At 36.0% G+C, this 19,226-nt stretch overlaps 2 protein-coding genes across 2 annotated transcripts in view; both read right to left on the bottom strand.

Moving 5' to 3' along the window:
* Window positions 1-19,226, bottom strand: part of LOC143620583 (uncharacterized) — a 185,491-nt gene that overhangs the window by 49,283 nt on the left and 116,982 nt on the right. The window lies entirely within an intron of this gene.
* On the bottom strand, window positions 4,823-8,296 carry LOC143620590 (putative protein S-acyltransferase 22). The gene is made up of 9 exons (XM_077092254.1): window positions 8,244-8,296; window positions 7,925-8,038; window positions 7,522-7,809; window positions 7,212-7,280; window positions 6,465-6,536; window positions 6,242-6,370; window positions 6,089-6,169; window positions 5,774-5,956; window positions 4,823-5,689 (listed from the first exon to the last, which is right to left on the bottom strand). Exons 1-9 carry the CDS (start codon window positions 8,283-8,285, stop codon window positions 4,961-4,963), a joined length of 1,707 nt encoding a protein of 568 aa, XP_076948369.1. The 5' UTR covers window positions 8,286-8,296; the 3' UTR covers window positions 4,823-4,960.

Below are 19,226 nucleotides of genomic sequence, written 5' to 3' on the forward strand. Positions count from 1 at the left end.
ACGGTCCAGTTTAAACAAGAAGCGTATTTGATTGAGATTCGGTCACAATGGAGGTTACATATTTTGTTTACATTTAGACCTAAATATTTAGCTTCGTCTTTCATAATATGGGAAACAATAGGCCATTGGCATAATGGAATCCTTGGTATTACAAGGTACCTTATCATTACTTTGTTCATGTTCGTTCATAAAAAATAAGGGCATGTCCGTGTGCATTCATGTTCATCCATTTAAATCTAAATGAACAATTTGAAATGGAAATGAACAAGTCTAATACATCACAATTTATCCAGAAAACACATCTAAATTAGTGGCTTAAATTTATCTCATTCATTTTAACGAGCCCTTTTTACTTTCACATATATATGTGTGTGTGTGTGTGTGTATTGTAACATCCCAAAATTTCTAAGAATAATACTTTATATATTAATTATTAATGATGGAAAAGTTCACTTGAGTTAGTAGAGAAATAATAAAATAATAAAGATGGAAGGTTAAATATGCTAGTTAGATGGAATTAATTATGGACCAAAAAAGAAAGATGGGCCTAAGGTCCATGGGCTTAAGGGAGTGTAAATATCTCTTAAACCCTAATCCTTTCCATTTCCATTCATTCCACACCTTAGCCTACACATTCAAAAACACCCACTTAAGCCAAACACTCTCTACTCTACTAACAATCTGAGACCAACCGAATGTAAGAAATGATTTATCTCAGTTGTACCAACCTAGTGGAACCCGACATCGCAGCCCCATGATGCCGTATGAGTCGTTTGGATCTAGATCTAGCTTTGTTCAGACGTTTAATCAACCAAAAACGAGTTTAAGGACCACCTTAGCTCATATCTGGACACCCCGAAGCTACCCAGACTATAAATGATCAAACCCCGATCAACCATGGTGGTTAACGACGCCGGAATCGAAGAAAAACCCCAAAAACGCGTATATAAACGTTGAAACAGGGCTTATACGGCGTATAAGTATATACGTTGTATATGTATAGCAGCATGTATGTATGTACGTGGCGTGTATGTATGTAGCGCAAATGCATATAGCCGTGTATGTATGGCTTATACGTTATAGACTTACCCGCCGAAAGTGCTTGCACGTTGGCAAGACTTATACGTTGGACAGATTATACGCCCATAATGACATATTATGATGTGATATATATATATATGTGTGTGTGTGTGTGTGTGTGTGTGTGTGTGTGTGTGTGGCTACCACACCGCTACAACCCAAAAAGAAAAACTCACCATTTGTCACATGTCGCAATTCGTCCCAATTTATAGTCACTCCACTACACATAGTCTAAACTGTTGACATCACTTTTAATCTATCACCTTTTCTTTGTTGGAAATCAGCCCCTTGATCGAACACACAAACACAAGATTGAACAACTTGTTCGACTCTTTTTATTATTATAAAATAAAGCGCGCGCACAAACTAGAGGTGGCAAATGGGTTGGGTTGGGTCGGGTCGGGTCGAACGAGTCATGAGTTGAAATGAGTCATGGGTCAAAACGAGTTTGGGTAAGAATGAGTTTGGGTCAGAACGGGTCAATTAAAAAAAGGGTTGTTTTGGTTTGGGTTGGAATAGGTTAGAGTCGAACCAGGTTTCGAGTTTTTTTTTTTTTTTTTATGAACGGGAATAATGGCGGAAACATTTTAGTTTTTTTAAAATTTTTGTTTTTTATTTATATTTTAAGTTATGATTTTTTTATTTTTTATTTTTTGAATTTTTTAAGGGGTTTTCTATAAAGATCAAAAACCCTCAAAAAAATATTCAAAAATAATAATAAAAAAATTATAACTCAAAATATAAAACATAAACAAAAAAAGTAAAACACTAAAATGTTTCCTATGTTGGCCTCGTTCAATAAAAAAAAACCCCCGAGAATCGAACCGAAACAGAAAAAGCGGACAAAAACGAGTCCCGAATCGACCAAAAAGAAACCAAAACCCAACCCGTCACGGGTGAAAACTCGTGTTGGCTTAAAACATGAACCGAACACGTTCCAATCTGAAACATGTTTCGTGTCGAAACCTGTCTTGTATGAAAACCCGTCCCAATCCGAGACTTGTCACATTTCCTTAGGACGCTAACCCAAATCGACCCAATTCTTTGAACTTGTAAACCCATTTTGACCCAAAAATAAAAATGATGGAATTTAAAATGACTCATATTTAGTTAAAACCTTTTACCCAAATCAACTCATTTAATTTTTAAAACAACTCAAATTGACCCATTTGAAAGGGTTTGGATCAAGATTGTCACCCTTAACACAAACACAAGATTAAACAACGTTTACTGACATGGAGAAGAGAGGGTTCGTAAACTCCTAATTTATTGATGCTTTAAGCAACAATAATATGAACGAGTATAAATTGTATAATCAACAAGTGATAATCACAAGTAGCAATGCGTTGTCAACGTGTATTGCTTGATGTATTAATGGGACACTTGATGAAGAAGTATCATCACCTTCTTAAATATTATTTTCATAAAATCTAAAAAGATTCTCGTCTAAAGTTAATAAAACTATGATACCTTATTATTTAGAGAGATCCCTCGTCCAATATTAATAAATGATGATAGATATTGTTGTTAGAAGGTGTTTCAATTGATAATATATATAAGAGCTTTAATATATTGTGCGTCGGTTTGACACACTAAAATAATCATATATATAGTTTATGTTAAAAAAAAAGGTAAGCAAGTCGTAGTATAGTGGTAAGTATTCACGCCTGTCACCCGGGTAACCCGGGTTCGATCCCCGGCAAGGCGTAATTTTTTGTGTTGATGGATCGGGCCTTGATTTGCTTCTATTTTTGCTACCTTTTTTTTTATTTACTTTCCCTTTTCCTGATTTTGTGAATTGGACCTTCATTTTCCTGCTATTTTACTTTTACTTGTGATCACTCCAATTTGTTTCTTAAGACGATTACAAATAATATTAAATGCATTTTACATCTTACTACTGTTTGATTTAATATTTATACTTAATCTACAACCTTATATTACAACCTTAGTTTACAATGTTTTTAAAAGTCACTCATAATTTCTATCATTTACTTAGACGTAACACTTTTGAAGTTTCAATCATTCATACTAACTGATCTTCAAAATTCACGATTAAATTGTTTATCCTTCTTGTTAAACAAAAATAAAATAATAAACTGTTTTAACTCTGACATCTATACCGTTTCTTACTTTTTGATTGTTCTACCACTACGCCCCTGCTTTGATGAAAAGCAGCTATAATTTTAGTGATATGATCTAGTCAAATTAACATTTTTAGTTCATTAGTAACCAAATTATAATAAAGCTTGGCTTGTTTCAAGCACTTTCTTCTAGAGCTCTAGCTCGGTTGATTATATTTTGATTAATTTATATACGTTTTTAACTATTTTGTATATTTTGGAAAAAAAGAAAAAAGTTAAGCGCGCCTAAGCTCATCTTGAGATAATGCATTTTAAACGAGCCAAAGCTCGGTTGTGTAATGAAAGTAATATACAGAAGTTAAGATATACCGACCAACCTACACGAGCTTCTCATACGTGGGTAAACCTCAAGCTCAAAAACTAAACAAACTTTACTTGTCGAAAAAGCTTGCCTCATTTTATTATCAGTCCGATCTCACATAACTCATAAACAAGTCTGATGGTATATTTTTAAGAGAAAACTGAAAAAGGTAAAAGGGGTTTTCCAGTTATTTATAGAAAGAAGGTAGCGTAGCGTGCATGAGGTGTGATCTATCTTGCGACGTGGAGAGACACACACAAACGCCCCCTACTCTATCATCGTTACCAATTTGTACTCCAGTTCCTCGTAATAACCGACAATCCCACGCAACACTTACCAACAATCCCTATCCTCTACCTTCCACGGTCAAGTTCTTTCACTCGCGGCGATGCTTATTCTGTTTCGCTTAATCGATTACACTTCCTATTCTGCGCCGTCCTTGGTGAGACAAACTAACTTTCTAAAGTCTCTGTAAATTACGACTGCAAACTAGACGACCTTGGTTTGTGAGTAGAGTAGCTTTTTCAAGCGGAACTTGTTTATTGTTTGTTAATTAATTTATATACATTTTAGTTGTTTATATATTTTGAACAAAAGAAAACTTTTAAGCAAGCCGAAGTTCAGCTTGAGCTTGTGCAGTACCTTGAACGAGCGTATTGAGCTCGGTTGTACAGTGTGAAATTGTATTAGCTGTAATTGTAATTAGGGTTTGTACAAGAGTTCGGCTCTACACTTAGCTCATTTATATCTACATATTGCTACCTCTGTTATTGTACTAATTAATTACATTGTGTCTAACATGGTGCAGCTCTAAGCTTAGGCTTATTCATTATCAATTTCCTAGTGAATTGGTCGCTAGCATGCGTGGTTGTTGTGACTGAGTCAAAATGGGGCTTTGAGCCGTTGTGGCGGAGCTCTTATTTAGTTAAAGGGATGAAGTCTGTTTCGTTGTCGTTACTGTTGCTCTTTGGGGCTTTGATTGGGTGTTGGGCGTGGATGAACTCGAACAATGTGATGCAGTTTGATGCGGTCAACGGATGGAAGAGCTGGCCTTTTGTCTTGCAGTTGGTTACTGGTACTAGCGTCTTGACTTTGTTTTTGCTTTACAATACATCCGCAAATACTGTGTTGTATATGTACTGCAAGGCCTTACATGGTGAATTAGCAATTGAAATTGCTGAGGAGTTTGCACGAGAGTATGTCAGCTTGCCTTTTGATAATGAGAAGGTCCCTCATTAGTGTCAATGATGTCTAGAATTATGGTTCTGTTGGCACTTTCGAATTGCAGATGTGAACAAATTACTACTGTATGCTGTAAATTATGGTTATCATGTTATAAGAGCAATGTGAATATGTTAACTACTGCAGATAATCATTTTAACTGTCTTAACACATATGTTAAAGAATCTGACTTTTCATTTAGACAAGTCAATTTTCAAATCTTGCTTTCATTCGGGTAGCTTAATTTTGAGGATGAAGGCATTTTTAGTCTACCTATTCTGTCATCTTTATCCACATCAAAGAGGCGTGCACTCGTGTTTCCAGATCTTACCAGCGCTCGTGAAGGGACCCGGTCACTATCTTCCCCACCCGATGCATCATATCCATCACTCGTCGATCTATTAAAGGGCACAATCCCCTGCTTCTCAGGTCCGCCAGAGACGAGAGCATCTTCTGCTCCTGAAGATAACATACATGGTTGGATATTAGGCGAGTCCAGGCTGCTATCCGGTGATGAACTGATGGCTCTGAATACACCATGAGATTCAAGCTGCACAGGCATCAAACGAGACAAAATCCCGTCTGTTGTTCTATCTTCATTCCTGAAGCTTCTAGAAGTTTTGCTCTCAGTTACATGGACCTGTTGCTTGCTTCCTAGCCTTGAGGAAGACATGTGGCGGTCACTTCTTCCAAAGCTTCTATCCCTTTCGAGCCTATTTGAATTTGAACCTGTTTGACCAACTTCTTTTCTTGACACATGCTGCAGGATCTTTGACTTCTTTCGGGCCTCTGCTGCGGCTCGTGAGACGTCTTCTGCATTTAAACGGGCCAAGGTCCATGGGCTAATCTTCACAGCCGCTGGGTTCTTTTTCTTGATGGGATCATCAAGAACCTTTTTCCCTAGTGAGCTAACTGAACTGGTCTCAGGTGGGACCACATCATACTGTAATAAACAAACACACAATTAACAAAAACACACCTTGATTAAGTTACCCGACCCGCCAAAAATATGGGACATAGATGTTACCTGATCTTCTACAAACAACCGTGGAGGCGTACACCAAGCTCCTTGGCGGAAAGTATTAAACGAACTGACGCTGCTGAAACCCGTGAGCGAGCTAGCTGGCGACATTTGAGGACTTTGTGGGCCCCCAAATTCTTGATGCTCCTGCTCCCTTAATGCTATGATGTAATCATATGTGCTAATTCCCTATAACCATTAGCGTATACAGTCAGCCCATTTCGAACTGAAACCGTTTTGACTGTTACCTAACTGACCCACCCGTTATCTTGACACATTGAGGACAAGATAAAATAAATGTTAGGTATTAATGAAGTTTACCTTTTTAATGAGAAGTATGTGAAAGAAGAAGAGCTGGACCAGTGGGAGTGTTGCAATCATTGCCAAAATAGTGCATACTGCCTGCCAGATTTTGACTAGTATTAGTCAAAGGTTATCAATTTTAATTTTTAAAAAGTCAAATTAGTTGCTAACCACAACTGCAACATAAGGTGCTAATGTGAAGCTGCTTCCTAACTTTGAAGATACTTCAGATGTGTATCTTTTGTGGTCGATGGCGCAACTTATCAGCACAACGATTCCGGTTGACCATTGGAGTATAAGCTTTGTTTGTGAAAGTCAAACATTGTTAGATGTTGAAATTTTGACTAAAAGTCAATACATCTATATATGATATATCTCATAGGTTGGATCTTACCAGGAGAAGAGCAGATACCATAAGTGTGAAGAACTTTTTATAGTTTCTTTTTCCAACACAGTTATTGAGCCACTGCAAAAAAAAAAAAAAATACAAAGTTATTTAACCAGAAGGTAACTGTAAAATATGTTAGGGGCGTGCATGGGTCGGTTTGGGGCGGATTTGAGCCAAACCCATAACCATAACCGACATGTCGGTTAATGGATAATCATAACCATAACCGACACCGTTATGGCGGTTTTGGTTAATCGGTTTTGAAGGTTATAATGGGTCGGTTAACCATAACCAAAACAATATAACTTGGGCCTAAATGTTTGGCACCAATCATTACAAAAAAATGATATGACATAATACAAAAATGTACATAATCCATAATATTAATACAAAATTATAAAAAACGAGAATGATATTATATAATCCAACAATGAAATTCAACTTAATTTTATAACAAACATAGAACCAAAATCATCAAAATGATATAATCCGACAACATGTTGGTGGAAGTTAATCCCAACCATATTGTTGGTTAAATAAATGGGTCGGTTCGGTTATGGTGGTTTTGGAATTATCTTTAACCAAAACCGACGCATATTTGGCGTTTTTTAAAAATTTATTAAACCGACCCATCGGTTATGACGGTTATCGGTTAAAATTGGTTCGGTTATGTCGGTTTTGGTTCGGTTAACGGTTATGGCGGTTAAGTTGCACACCCCTAATATATGTATTCAAATAATTACAACAGTATACCCTGCAATGATGGTCAAATCGGTCGACACATTTGTCACAGACTCTGCAGTGTTTGCTATACTTGGATACCTGCAACCAAATCAAATCAACATATTAGAAGGTCCAATAATTTTGACTCTTGACTTTACGGGTCAAGTTTATGACTTCTAATGTTGAAATAGGTTTAAATTCGGGTGCAAATTTTTCATCAACTTGTTTATGCCATCCAACATTATATAACAAAGTTTGATTCACTTGTTCAATTTATTTCAATTTTTGAAAACATAAAGTCAACTTGAAAGTCAGAAAAGAACTAAAAAGTCAAACCCACCTCAACTTCACACAAACTGCAGTAGAACATGCCATCTTCACTTGTATGGTGTTCATCAGACTCGTTTCCTGTTCTCGAGCAATGGCACGTGATAGCACAAGGAATCAAACCCAAAAGAGTATCATGGTTCAGGTCTTTACTTAAAGATTCTTCACCATGTTTGGATCCTTGTTTTCGAGCGTTTGTTTTGCTGTCACGGGTTTTACAATACTTTCTAGACTTGAAAACCCCTGAGTCTGCTGGATCAGCACCAGCACACCAAATATACAACCCAAATGCACATATAATCTGGTAACAAAAGACTTAAGTTTTACAATCATATTTGGCTTTTTGAGCCCAAAAAGTTGTTGAAAATGTTGATGAACACAAAATATAGAATGAGTTGAGATAGATGAGAGCTTACTAGAGGAGTGTAGACCCCCATCACAATATATTCATACATCTTCTTCCCCACAAAAGGAGCAAAGAATACATAGAAAGCAAATCCCAATGCAAGAAACACTGAAACAGCCACCACCTGCACATATAACACCCAAAAAGTGAAAATTTTAAAAACCCTACACACCCATAAGCTAAATTGGTGAATCTTGAAAACCAGTTAAAATTGCAAGATTCAACAATGACATGGATACTAGTGGTCAAGACCAAATATTAAAACCAAAAAGAATCCAACAAGATGGTGCCATTTTGGTAAATTATTTCAGAAACCCTAAAAGACACACCTGAAGAGGATGATAGGGAAGTTGCCAGCCATGTTTCCTCATTTTTGTAAACTCAAAATGAATTTCCTCTCATTTGAGGTTTCCTTTCTTGAGCTCAAATTTATGAAATCTTGAATATTAAGAAAAGGGTATTCTTGAGAATATGAATATTTAACTGCAAATCTTTGTCTGGTTTTGTTTATAAATTATAGTGAGAGAATGAATGAGTTAGGTTTTGTTGAGTCTTGGGGAAGGTGAGAGGGATTCTGGGAACAGGACCATTGCCTTTTAACACTACTGGGAATTAATAACTACAAATTCTTTTGGTTAGATTATTATTATTATTATTATAAGTTACTACTTTTTTGTATTTACCTTGTTTCTGTTTAACTTTTTGCTGATACTCTTTTTTAATGGACTAATCATGTGAAGCACAGGTAGTAGGTCACTGGCACATGTAGTTCATCTCTCTGCTCCTTTTTTATATTCATCCATCTTCCACAACAATCCGCCTCTCACAATGATATATTTACGACATAACTTTTCATATTGTTCTTACAGTTTAAAATATGAAAGATTTATTATGTATTGGCTCAAAACTTGGTGTAGTTGGTTTACCTACTTACTTGGAATTTGTCTTAATTGTAGGGGTATGGTACTAAACCCGGCTTATGACCTTAATTTATTATGTTTGGCTTATTTTATTATATGAACTAATACAATATTATTGGGCTGAGGGGGTTTTGTGGAGGTAACCCTAACTGGGCTAGGCCCATTAGGGTACCATGATGGTGGCCATGAGACTCCCTATATAAGGAGGTCTTCACCTTCTTATTAAGGGTTGGTTGTTGTTCTCAATAAGAACCACCACCATAACCATTTTTGTGTCTGTAAACAAGAGATCCTCGAGATTTCTTAGCAGTCACCTCCACACCCCCAAAAGCCATTGCAGATCTGAGCGGAGAAGACGATCCGAGATTTGGTTAGATCTCAAGCTACCGGAGAAGAAGATCGAGTCGTGGTTCGTTCATCTCGAAGACAGGGGAAAATCGTCATGGATCAGGTCAGATTCATTTCATGTTTCTTCATTGGCACCATCCGTGGGACCGACAACGAACCACGTCTTGATTTTCGTCTCGGTCATCAGATCTATCCGTGGGACCACATCGAAAACGAGCCGCATCTTCGACTCTCCTTTTTTGACTTCTAGATCTGCTTTTTGGAAGAACGAGAGGGTGAAATAAATCTGAAAACCTTTTCAGATCTGATAATTTTTCAGAAAAAGCTACCAGATTCGGACAATAATGTTCCGGATCTGTGACGGTTTTAATTAGATCTGACCGTGACGACCAGATCTACTTTATTTCGGCGGCCAAAAATTCTCACGGTGCAAGATTTGCATTTTTTCCGGCAATACAGCCAAGATTCGGCGCAGAAATCTTCATATACGAGTTCATAATGCAAAAAATGAGCTTTTAGATCTACTACCTTACAAAAAAAAAAGGATGGTGCTGGCCAGCTTCAATTGTCTTGTCATCCAGGGATGTCTTGTACAAATCTCATCAGAACAGTGCTGGCCAGATAGACTCCGCCTCCTTCTTCTATTCAGCTCTGTCGGGGCTGTCTCCGCCATCAAGGCGCCATACATGTGCGCCGCCGCAGATCTGCACCGCGCGGCCATCCATAAGCCCTGGCGTGAATCAACAGATTATTATGATTTTAAAATGAGAAATTTAACAATGTTGGGACTTGGGAGAATTGACAAAATAAAATAAAAAATGTTTACATATGAAAGCGTTTAATTGGTCTTATCACTATTCGCTGAGTTAGTGTTTTAACAAGTGGAAAATAATAATTAAAGGAATGAATAAATTATATATACTCTAATTACATTTCTTATTTCTTATATATTATTTAATGTGAGAATGATTTAGGTGGATTTGTCAATTTTTTATTTCCATGGGGTAGACAAAGATATGAATTGGTGTATAATTTAATCCCTATTCCTAAAAGGCCTCTAAAATTATATTTGGCACCTTCTTGTCAGAATATATCGGGTTGATAATATTGTAAACATGAATTTTAATATAAAGTTTCTTGGGCTCATGTCACTTGAATTGAGGTGTTTTTTGGGTTCTAGTATTTTGGATCTAGCTGTATACCTTATTCCAAATTTTCCCCCCTTCTTTATTATTATTATTATTATCATCTTGGATTTTCAAATAATTGGAACATTTAATTGTAGAAAAGATTCGTTGTTCCTGAGTTGGAACTAGATTATATCCGTATTATATTATACACATTAAATAATTCAACTCTTTAAATTTATATAGGATAATTCTGTAAAAGTATTATAGTAACACCAAAAATCATTAAATGTGAAGAAAAACTCGGGTTTAGATACCTACTTGATAATTTAAATACCTGTCTTTTAGAAAACAAAATTCTTTATAGTATTTTAAATAAAATATCTGAGCCACCAGATAACATCTCATGACTATGTCTCCAATTTTCTATCATGTCTTGCTTGTCTGTTCTAACCTTTCTAATTTCCTGTAAAATGGGTTAGAAAATACGTCAGCACATAGCTGGTGAATGACTCTGAAACTGTTGTAAAATCTTTTCAATGCCTTTTATGTAATTAACAATAATACATTTGTGACTAATCATTAGGCACCCAACTCAATTGGGATAAAATTACCCTAAGTACATGTACAATTAAAACATATACACAATATCATTTCTCTGAACAGTCCCGTAGACTTCCAGAGGCATATTTGATGACATGCATGGCCTTGGGGAACTCCAAGTCACCATGTATGAATGGATCCAGACACATGTATATTTTTAATCAGAGTGTCTGTTTCTTATTATTGTAACACAAGGTTTTTAGGATTCGTAGATCCTATGCAAACATTCTGACTCTAAAAGAATTTGTAAAAGTTTAGGGCGCATTCACCTTTTCTGTTTATGATCAGTTTCTGATATTGATTTCTGTTTTCTGATTTCTGCTTCTTGATTAGTTACCTCGGACCTATAGTACGAGAATAACCTTTGTATAAATAACTAGATAATTGATCTAGCCTCAGACCTTTAGTATGTTATGTATAACTTTAACTTTGATAAAAATCATTTGGTTATATAAAATATTTGGACCTTTAGTCCCTTTCTTTATTTACCAATTATATGCTACGTTTCTTCTTTAGGAAGAAACATCTATACTGACTTTCTTCTTCAAGAAGAAACATTAATTTAACTATACCCATTTATATGAGATTTATATTTCTTTATCATAAAGAAATACTATTTTGACTATACCCGTTGTATGTACATGCTTACGTTTCTTAATCAAGAAGAAACAACATTTTGACTATAACCTTTGCTTAAGAAAAGTTATATTATGCTTAATTGTAATCAAGGTTCGGGCTATACCCCTGACTATGGTCTAAGTCATTTATAATAATAAAATAATATCTTTAGACAGAACCCATATCTCACACGGGTATTCGGAGTTAGATATTTAAAACTTATCGAGCAACACTTCTACTATATATCGCGTACGGGGCTTAAAACGTCATAACTTCGGAGCTTGGCACGTACTACGAGATTGGCACGCAAAACGATGTAGAGAGAAAAAGTACTTTATAGAGAGAGGTTTTGATGTGTGGGGGTGAATGTCATGAACCCCTCTATTTATAACTAAAACTGGGTCCCCTCACGATAAGCGATGGACCCTTTCCTTAAGTTGTCGCATATCGCAATGGCTGGAGAGTCATACGTGGCATAATGACTCAGCCCTAGCGTCTGCCACGTGTCACCCGGATGCGACACGTGTCGGTTGAGTCATAACGGGCCATCGCATATCGCGATGGCCTTATTCATGGACTTATCGTGTATCGTGATGGGTTCGTTGATACAATATTTCATTTTTGTTCCCTTTCCTATGGTAGCTTGTTACGTCTTGGTCTTATTTTCACTTTCCAAAAACAATAAGGAGGCTCTCAAGTGGCGATGCAAGCGTGCGGAGTACGCCATCAAAGTGCCACATTGCGCCAATCGCCCATCGCCATTGTCCTCGCCCTCACCCGTGCGCGTCGGGTGCGCCGCACCCTCAGCTAGGACCACTAGATGCATACTTGGCATAAAAGAATATTACTATGGAAACTCCATCTCTTATAAAGAGCTTCCAAATCTATTTCATTTTCCATGTGGGATGTGTTTTATCTTCCTTATATATACCTATGTGGAAGGCTTCCACTTTCTTCCATCCTTCCATGTGGGATTGATTCTCTTTTCTTTATTTTCATCACATGGGATGACTTGCCTTAGGAAATCTTTTTATTTCCTTGTTTTCTTAACATGGAATGATTTTCTTTCCTTATCTTATTTTAATATTATTTATCTTGAAAATATTTTTGGTTCTTTATTTTTATTAAATTATCAAATTTGGACCGAAATTTTGGGGATGTTACATCTTCGTCGCAACGTAGGCGATCATATATCCTTCGGGATCGTCTTGATGCGAATGATCGTTTGATGAAGGACTAATTCGACGACAGACCTAGATTCGTCGATGTTACGTTTCAACTTCGTTTTAAGATGTCTAGGCGTTTATTTTTGCGCATCGCGGGAGATTTGGAGCGGGAGTATACGTATTTTCAACAAAAACCCGACGCAAGAGGATATTTAGGATTCACCACCATCCAAAAGTGTACTTCGACTCTACGCATCCTCGCATACGGCAACACGACCGACATCGGCGACAAGTAATTAAAGACGGCTTAGAAAACGACGCGGGACTCGTTGGAGAATTTTTGAATCGGTAAAATTTAAATTGTTTAAATTTATTGTGTTAAATTTCTTTTATTAATTATTGTTTAATTTAAATATTTTTTAATAACTTATTTACATAGGAATAATACAATTATACGTTGATAGTTATCTAAGGATTCCAACTTCAAGTGACCTAACTCACATAACTGATGTACACGAAAGCAAACATTCTTTTCCGGGCGTGATCGGGAGTATATATTGCATGCATTGGGAGTGGACCAATTGTCCAACCGTATGACGAGGTCAATACATTCATTGTGACCATGGAGTACCAATGGTTAGTATTCAAGCCATTTGTTCACACGACCTTTGGATTTGGTTGGCCTACTTCGGCTCTGTCGGGTCCAACAACGACATAAACGTACTTAACGCATCGCTCGTGATAGAGTATTACATGAGTCGTAGCATACCGGTCTTACTGTTTTATACCAACGATACCTACTATCGTCACAGATACTAGTTGGGAGATGGGATATATCTGGAGTACTCGATAATCGTCAAAACATTTCAAGACGCGATCGAAGAAAAAAGATAATACTTTAAGAAGAAGCAAGAGTCCGCGCGAAAGGATATTGAGAGGTGTTTCGGGGTTCTAAAAAACGTTGGCATTATGTGAAAAACCCATGTCGTGTATCATCGATGACAAAAATGAGTGATGCCATATATACGTGTATCATATTGCATAATATGATTTTATAATGACCCAACAACATCTTCATACACATTACTAAATTAGGTCGTCTTCTCCACTCTCTCGCCGGACCACAAAGCACAACCACCAACCTCCGTGTCACAACTCAACCTACAACGGAAATGTTGGGGCGCGAACTGATTGTCACAGCTCTCAAGGTTACTATCATGCAACATTATAAGTTTCAATATCTATTTAATAACTTCAAATAGAAAAATATTTATCACGATATCCCAAAAACAAATAAAGCATCAAACAAATAAGACCATCAAATTACTTGTCTTATTAAATTTCTTCTAGCATAAGTCCTTAAGTAATCTTCTAACTTCAACTACTTTATATCATACGATAACCTACATATACGTTGAAAATAAAATAGTTTTTTCAACACAAGGTTGAGTGAGTATCACACCAGTTTTGATGTATATATATAATAGATAATAAATGCGCAACAAAGTCAAATGAGCTAAGCAATTCAACCAATGAGTAAATAAATTAGTTGTCGAAAAGCACAAAGCTATAACGACTGTCGTATGATCATACTATTCTGAGATTATGTTGGATCTCTCCGAATGCAGTTCACGTAAAGCAAGTAAGTATATAACAAGTAAGGTACAAATCGTTAGACACAAGTGACAATAGTTGCAGTTTGAGTATATATAATGAAGAAATAATTATAAAACACATATGTCCCCAAAACAGTATAAAATGAGTATAAAAAGGGGAATGTGGTACTAACCTCGATGCTTAAGCAAGAGATAATAATTAGGTAAGAAGTCCTAAGTAACAATAATTGCGGGAAAATAAATATTGATTGAATAGGAAGCTAAAACTAGATAGAGGATTCGGGATTTGATAATCGGTGTGTTCTTGCTAAAGTTATTTATTACCTTAATTTATTATTCATTTTATTCTTTTGGCTCATTACCATTATCAAAGTTTTAACATAAATATTATGATTTAGTTATATAAAATACTTAAATAAATATGTATAAAACTTTATAGTTTATATAAATAGATTTCAATAAAAAATACGTTAAATGTATTTATATATTATTATTATTATTAATAAAGGTTTCCTTTAAATTGATATTGTAGATAATAACTAATAAATAATAATAGTATTTATATAAAAATATCATCTTTTTATAAAATACTTGATCTTGTATCTATGTTAATTACAACAAATTTTATTATATATATTAAATTAAAAACCCTTTTTTTAAATATTTAAAATAGAAAACCTTTAACAAATTTTAATAATTATTTATAAATTTCAAAAACGAACCCTAATCGTTAATCGGCCAAAACGTACAATGTTTGGCCGATTAACCATAGGGGTAATCAAATTAGGACTAAAACGATCACAACTATGGCAATAATTACCTGAAACGATGTTTATAAGAACGTTAATTGATGATAATTATATATATATATATATAATTAAGATTAATATAATATTAATTAATCTACTCGATAAATGCGGTATCTTATTTAATAAGATGACCCGAACGCAAGAGCATGTCGGGTTAGATAATAATTTAAAAGTCTGAGTTGTTACAGTCTCCCCTAATTTTGGGAATATCATCCCAAAATTAAGGAATACTATAAAAACACTATTAAATTTGAGGAAAAGAAAATTTTAAATTATAACTTAAAACGAATCATAATACAGAACCTTGAATAGTTGAAACAACGCTCCAAACAAAATAAGATAAGGACACTTATATATAGGATGTACCAGCGGCGTATCCACCATGTCCTTATCATCTTTACGTTTGTATTGTTATCCCAACCACTTTCGACTTTATATTATGACACGCAATTTTTTCCCGCATCATGATTTCCATACGATGACTTTGATAATTATGTTTCGGACCATAACTATTGTTATCGTCGGATGGTCCACATGATTCGTTTAACCGTGTGGATTTACAACCGTTTGAAAACACATGATTTTGAAGAAACAAAAGTTTCAAGGAGTTTTTAATTATAACACTAGAAAATTACCAAAAGCAATTTCAAAAGTTGCAGTGGATTTTAATAAGACAAAGAAATTTTTAAGACATCTTTTAAACGTGAATATAAGTATCTAAAGTTGAAAATATGCTTCTTATTAATAGTTGAGGTCTATAAAATGGGTTATGATGGATAAAGGTAAGGAAATAAGAATAAATGTAGGCTTTAATAAACAATCCATTTAAGCTAAAGAAACTTTATTCATAAGGTACGATACATGAAGGATAAATAGTTCAAACTAAAATAATCCAATGCCATAAAGAGGCGTTACATTTCATAATTAGGAAAAAGACAAAATAGATTAAGATAAGATAAGGAAATTAGCAAAAGTCTTCGAGGTCCTTGAGTAGTTTAATTGACGTGACTTGAAGCACCATGAGGAGTTGCATACATAGGAGTTGGAGTAGTCGAGGTATATTGACTTGGGTTAGCTTGAATGACTTGAAGTTGAACAGTTTGCAAGGAAGTTGCTTGGTGGAAATATGTCCGGTAAACTTGAGCTTGCGGTTGTGGGGTTTGGTAGTGTTGGGTAATTAAGGTTGACCTTGATTGATGGGAGGAGCTTGAGGGACATGAGGTTGATGGGTTTGAGCCTGGTGAGCTTGGGTCAAGTAGTAGGGTATAGTCGTAGATAAATATCATAAATATCGTAGATAAATATATAATAAAGCCTGGTGAGCTTGGGTCACACACACACACACATACATAGGGTTTTTAATAAAGATGTGGAAAAACACTTGTAACATTGTCGGGTTTTATAAAATATATTTTATTTATCTTTTATTATGATTATTATGAATTAAAAATGATTAAATAAACATTAATTACCAAAAATATGCCAAAAAGGGGTGTTAAGCAACTTGACCCGTGAACCCACTTATATGTAGGAGGGGTGTTAAGCAGGTCGTTTTGGCGGGTTTAACCTGAACCCGAAAATCGTGTTAGACGCGTGAACCCAAAGTCCGAACAAGACCAATTTGACCCGATTTTTTTAACATATTATTACCTTAATTTTACATTTTTACAACAAAAAATACAAATTAATAGAAAAAAAATAATGTAAATTATTTAATCTTATGCAAATTTCCTTTTTAATTCTAAAATTTTGGCATAAGAGCCAACCAATTTAATTTTTTACATAAAACACATTTCAATGAAATAAAAATAATAATAAAGGGTTAAACGGTCAACGAACTTGACTCGTTTAGCTAAACAGGTTTGGGTTTGCGGGTTTGGCCCGAACCCGAACCCGCGAATTTCATGTCATGTCAGAAGTTCACGTCCCCTACGGGTATCAAACACATTTTACTAATATAAAAATAAAAATAGGTTAAACATATTAACCCATGAAGGTTGACCCAAACCCGACCCGTGTAGCTAAACGGGTTCGCAGGTTCAACCCAAAACTAACCTGAACTCACTCATTTATACCAAACCCAAACCCACGAAATTTGTGTCTTGTCAGAAATTCACGCCCCTACCCCTACTTATATGATCACCTAAGAAAGCAAACCCTAAATATTCCATATTATCAACATAATAACACTAGGGTTTTGCTAATAACAACAAGATTACCAGATTAATAACGATCAAGATCCATTTTTTTATTCATAAAAGCTAAAACAAAAGACATCTAAGTGTTAAGTTGTCACACCCGGCCCTGAGCGGCGGAAACAGCCGGGCGCGCACGAGTGGGGATTGATAATTAAGCACGGGCCATTGCAAACATTCAAAGATTTTCATTGTGCATGAAAAGTTTAATACAAATACATTACATTGATTAAAAATTACATAAAAACATCCAAGTATAAAAACTGTTGAAGATTTCCACGCCATATCCCCATGCGCGGCGGGAACAACCACGCGCATCGAAGGGATAGAACTAAAATCTTCCAAAAAGCTAGTTTAGATGTTCAGCGTGAGGTGCTCTAAGTGTGACTCCATGCGCTACCTAGTTATCTCCTGAAAGACACGTAAAAACATTTGAATCAGTATAAACTGAGTGAGTTCACAAGTTTTAGTAACTTGATAAATCGTATTGCATCCTAATCTTGATACAAATCATTCTGAAACATAGTTCTGATAGCATCATTAAAACACATGCTTGGTAAAACATAGTTCTATCAACATATTCTGATAAAATCGTTCCGCGGGTTACGCGCGAACATTTCTGGGAACTGTGCTCGTCTATGCAAAGTGGCGCTGCCACTACGAGCTAAAGTAATACCGTCCCGCGGGTTACGCGCGAACGTTTCAGGAACAGGTGCTCGTCCATGCAAAGTGGCGCTGCCACTACGAGCTAATCAATAATTCCGTCCCGCGGGTTACGCGCGAACGTTGTGCCGGAAAACAAGGCGCTCGTCCATGCAAAGAGGTGCGACCCCTACGAGCGGGCTCAAACCCATAGTACTGCCCCATGACCATACTAGGCACTCGTCCATGCAAAGAGGTGCGACCCCTACGAGTGGGTGGATCAAACCAGCAGTCCCTACCCTTAGAGTTCCAATGGTAAAGTGATCACTTACTCGAGTTCTAGCGCACATACATCGAAAACCTTAGATAACCGTTTGCATTGCTCATCATGAAACATAACTTAAACACATAATCGCTTGCATAGCTTGTAAGTATACCATGATAAAACATTATTTAAGTACGTGTCCCTCGCCCCGAAAACAGTTTAAAAATAGTGAAAACAGTGAAAATAGGGGCTGTGAGACTCACCTGTGGTTTTTGTTAAGGGATTAATCGAGATTCGGGTTTTCTTGGTGTTGGCCTCGGAATCGAAGGTCTAGAATACGATTAAATAACAAGGAGTATATATATTAAGATCAAGAAATAGGAGAATATAAGGTTTGGAAAGTAGATCTCAAGTTTATAACCTTGGCTTACCTAGTAACTGGAACGGAATCGAAAATAACGGATGCTCGGGAGATGATTAGTGCAAGTTTGCAGTTCTTTGAAGTGTGTTTTGAGTGATAATTTAGGTTACATATTTATAGGCAAACTCAAGGGAACATAATCCCTTGCTTTAGGGGATTGTAATCTTTTCATATCTAGGTGTAATGATGATGAAGTATGGAAATTATTATTGTTTATTGTTTATTTAAGAGTGGAGGTGTGGACAAAAGATCTTGATTTGATTTGGACAGGGCATGCAGGTCTGGGGTTGGTGAGAATAGGGTGGCTGACAGTTGACTTTTCATGTTACAGTGAGCTTTTTCAGGTACTTTTGTCAGTGTTCAGTAAAAAGTGGAAAATCTCTGAAACACGCTACTGTTTCCTTTTGGGCGGGAGTAATCTCCTTATGACTGGAGAATAGACTAAGTGTTCTGTGCGCATCACTTTGTGCGCATAGCTTTCTGCGTGAAGGACATTTCTTTGCTGCGGGTAGGTGCGTAACCTTCTCGCAGTTAGGGATATTGAGTTTCATTTGCAGATTCTCCAGGTGGTCTTGGTATTTC

The sequence above is a fragment of the Bidens hawaiensis genome, unplaced genomic scaffold, assembly GCF_021521415.1.
Source record: "Bidens hawaiensis isolate Kalapana, Puna unplaced genomic scaffold, B.hawaiensis_p1.1 tig00002617_1, whole genome shotgun sequence".
NCBI lineage: Eukaryota > Viridiplantae > Streptophyta > Magnoliopsida > Asterales > Asteraceae > Bidens > Bidens hawaiensis.

What these genes read in the sequence shown, in the direction of transcription:
- LOC143620590 (XM_077092254.1), bottom strand. Translation starts at nt 8,285, where the DNA reads ATGAGGAAACATGGCTGGCAACTTCCCTATCATCCTCTTCAG. An exon ending in TGGGGGTCTACACTCCTCTA is followed by an intron (nt 7,810 to 7,924) that starts GTAAGCTCTCAT and finishes TTTTGTTACCAG; the next exon opens with ATTATATGTGCATTTGGGTT. An exon ending in ACATACTTCTCATTAAAAAG is followed by an intron (nt 5,957 to 6,088) that starts GTAAACTTCATT and finishes TAATGGTTATAG; the next exon opens with GGAATTAGCACATATGATTA.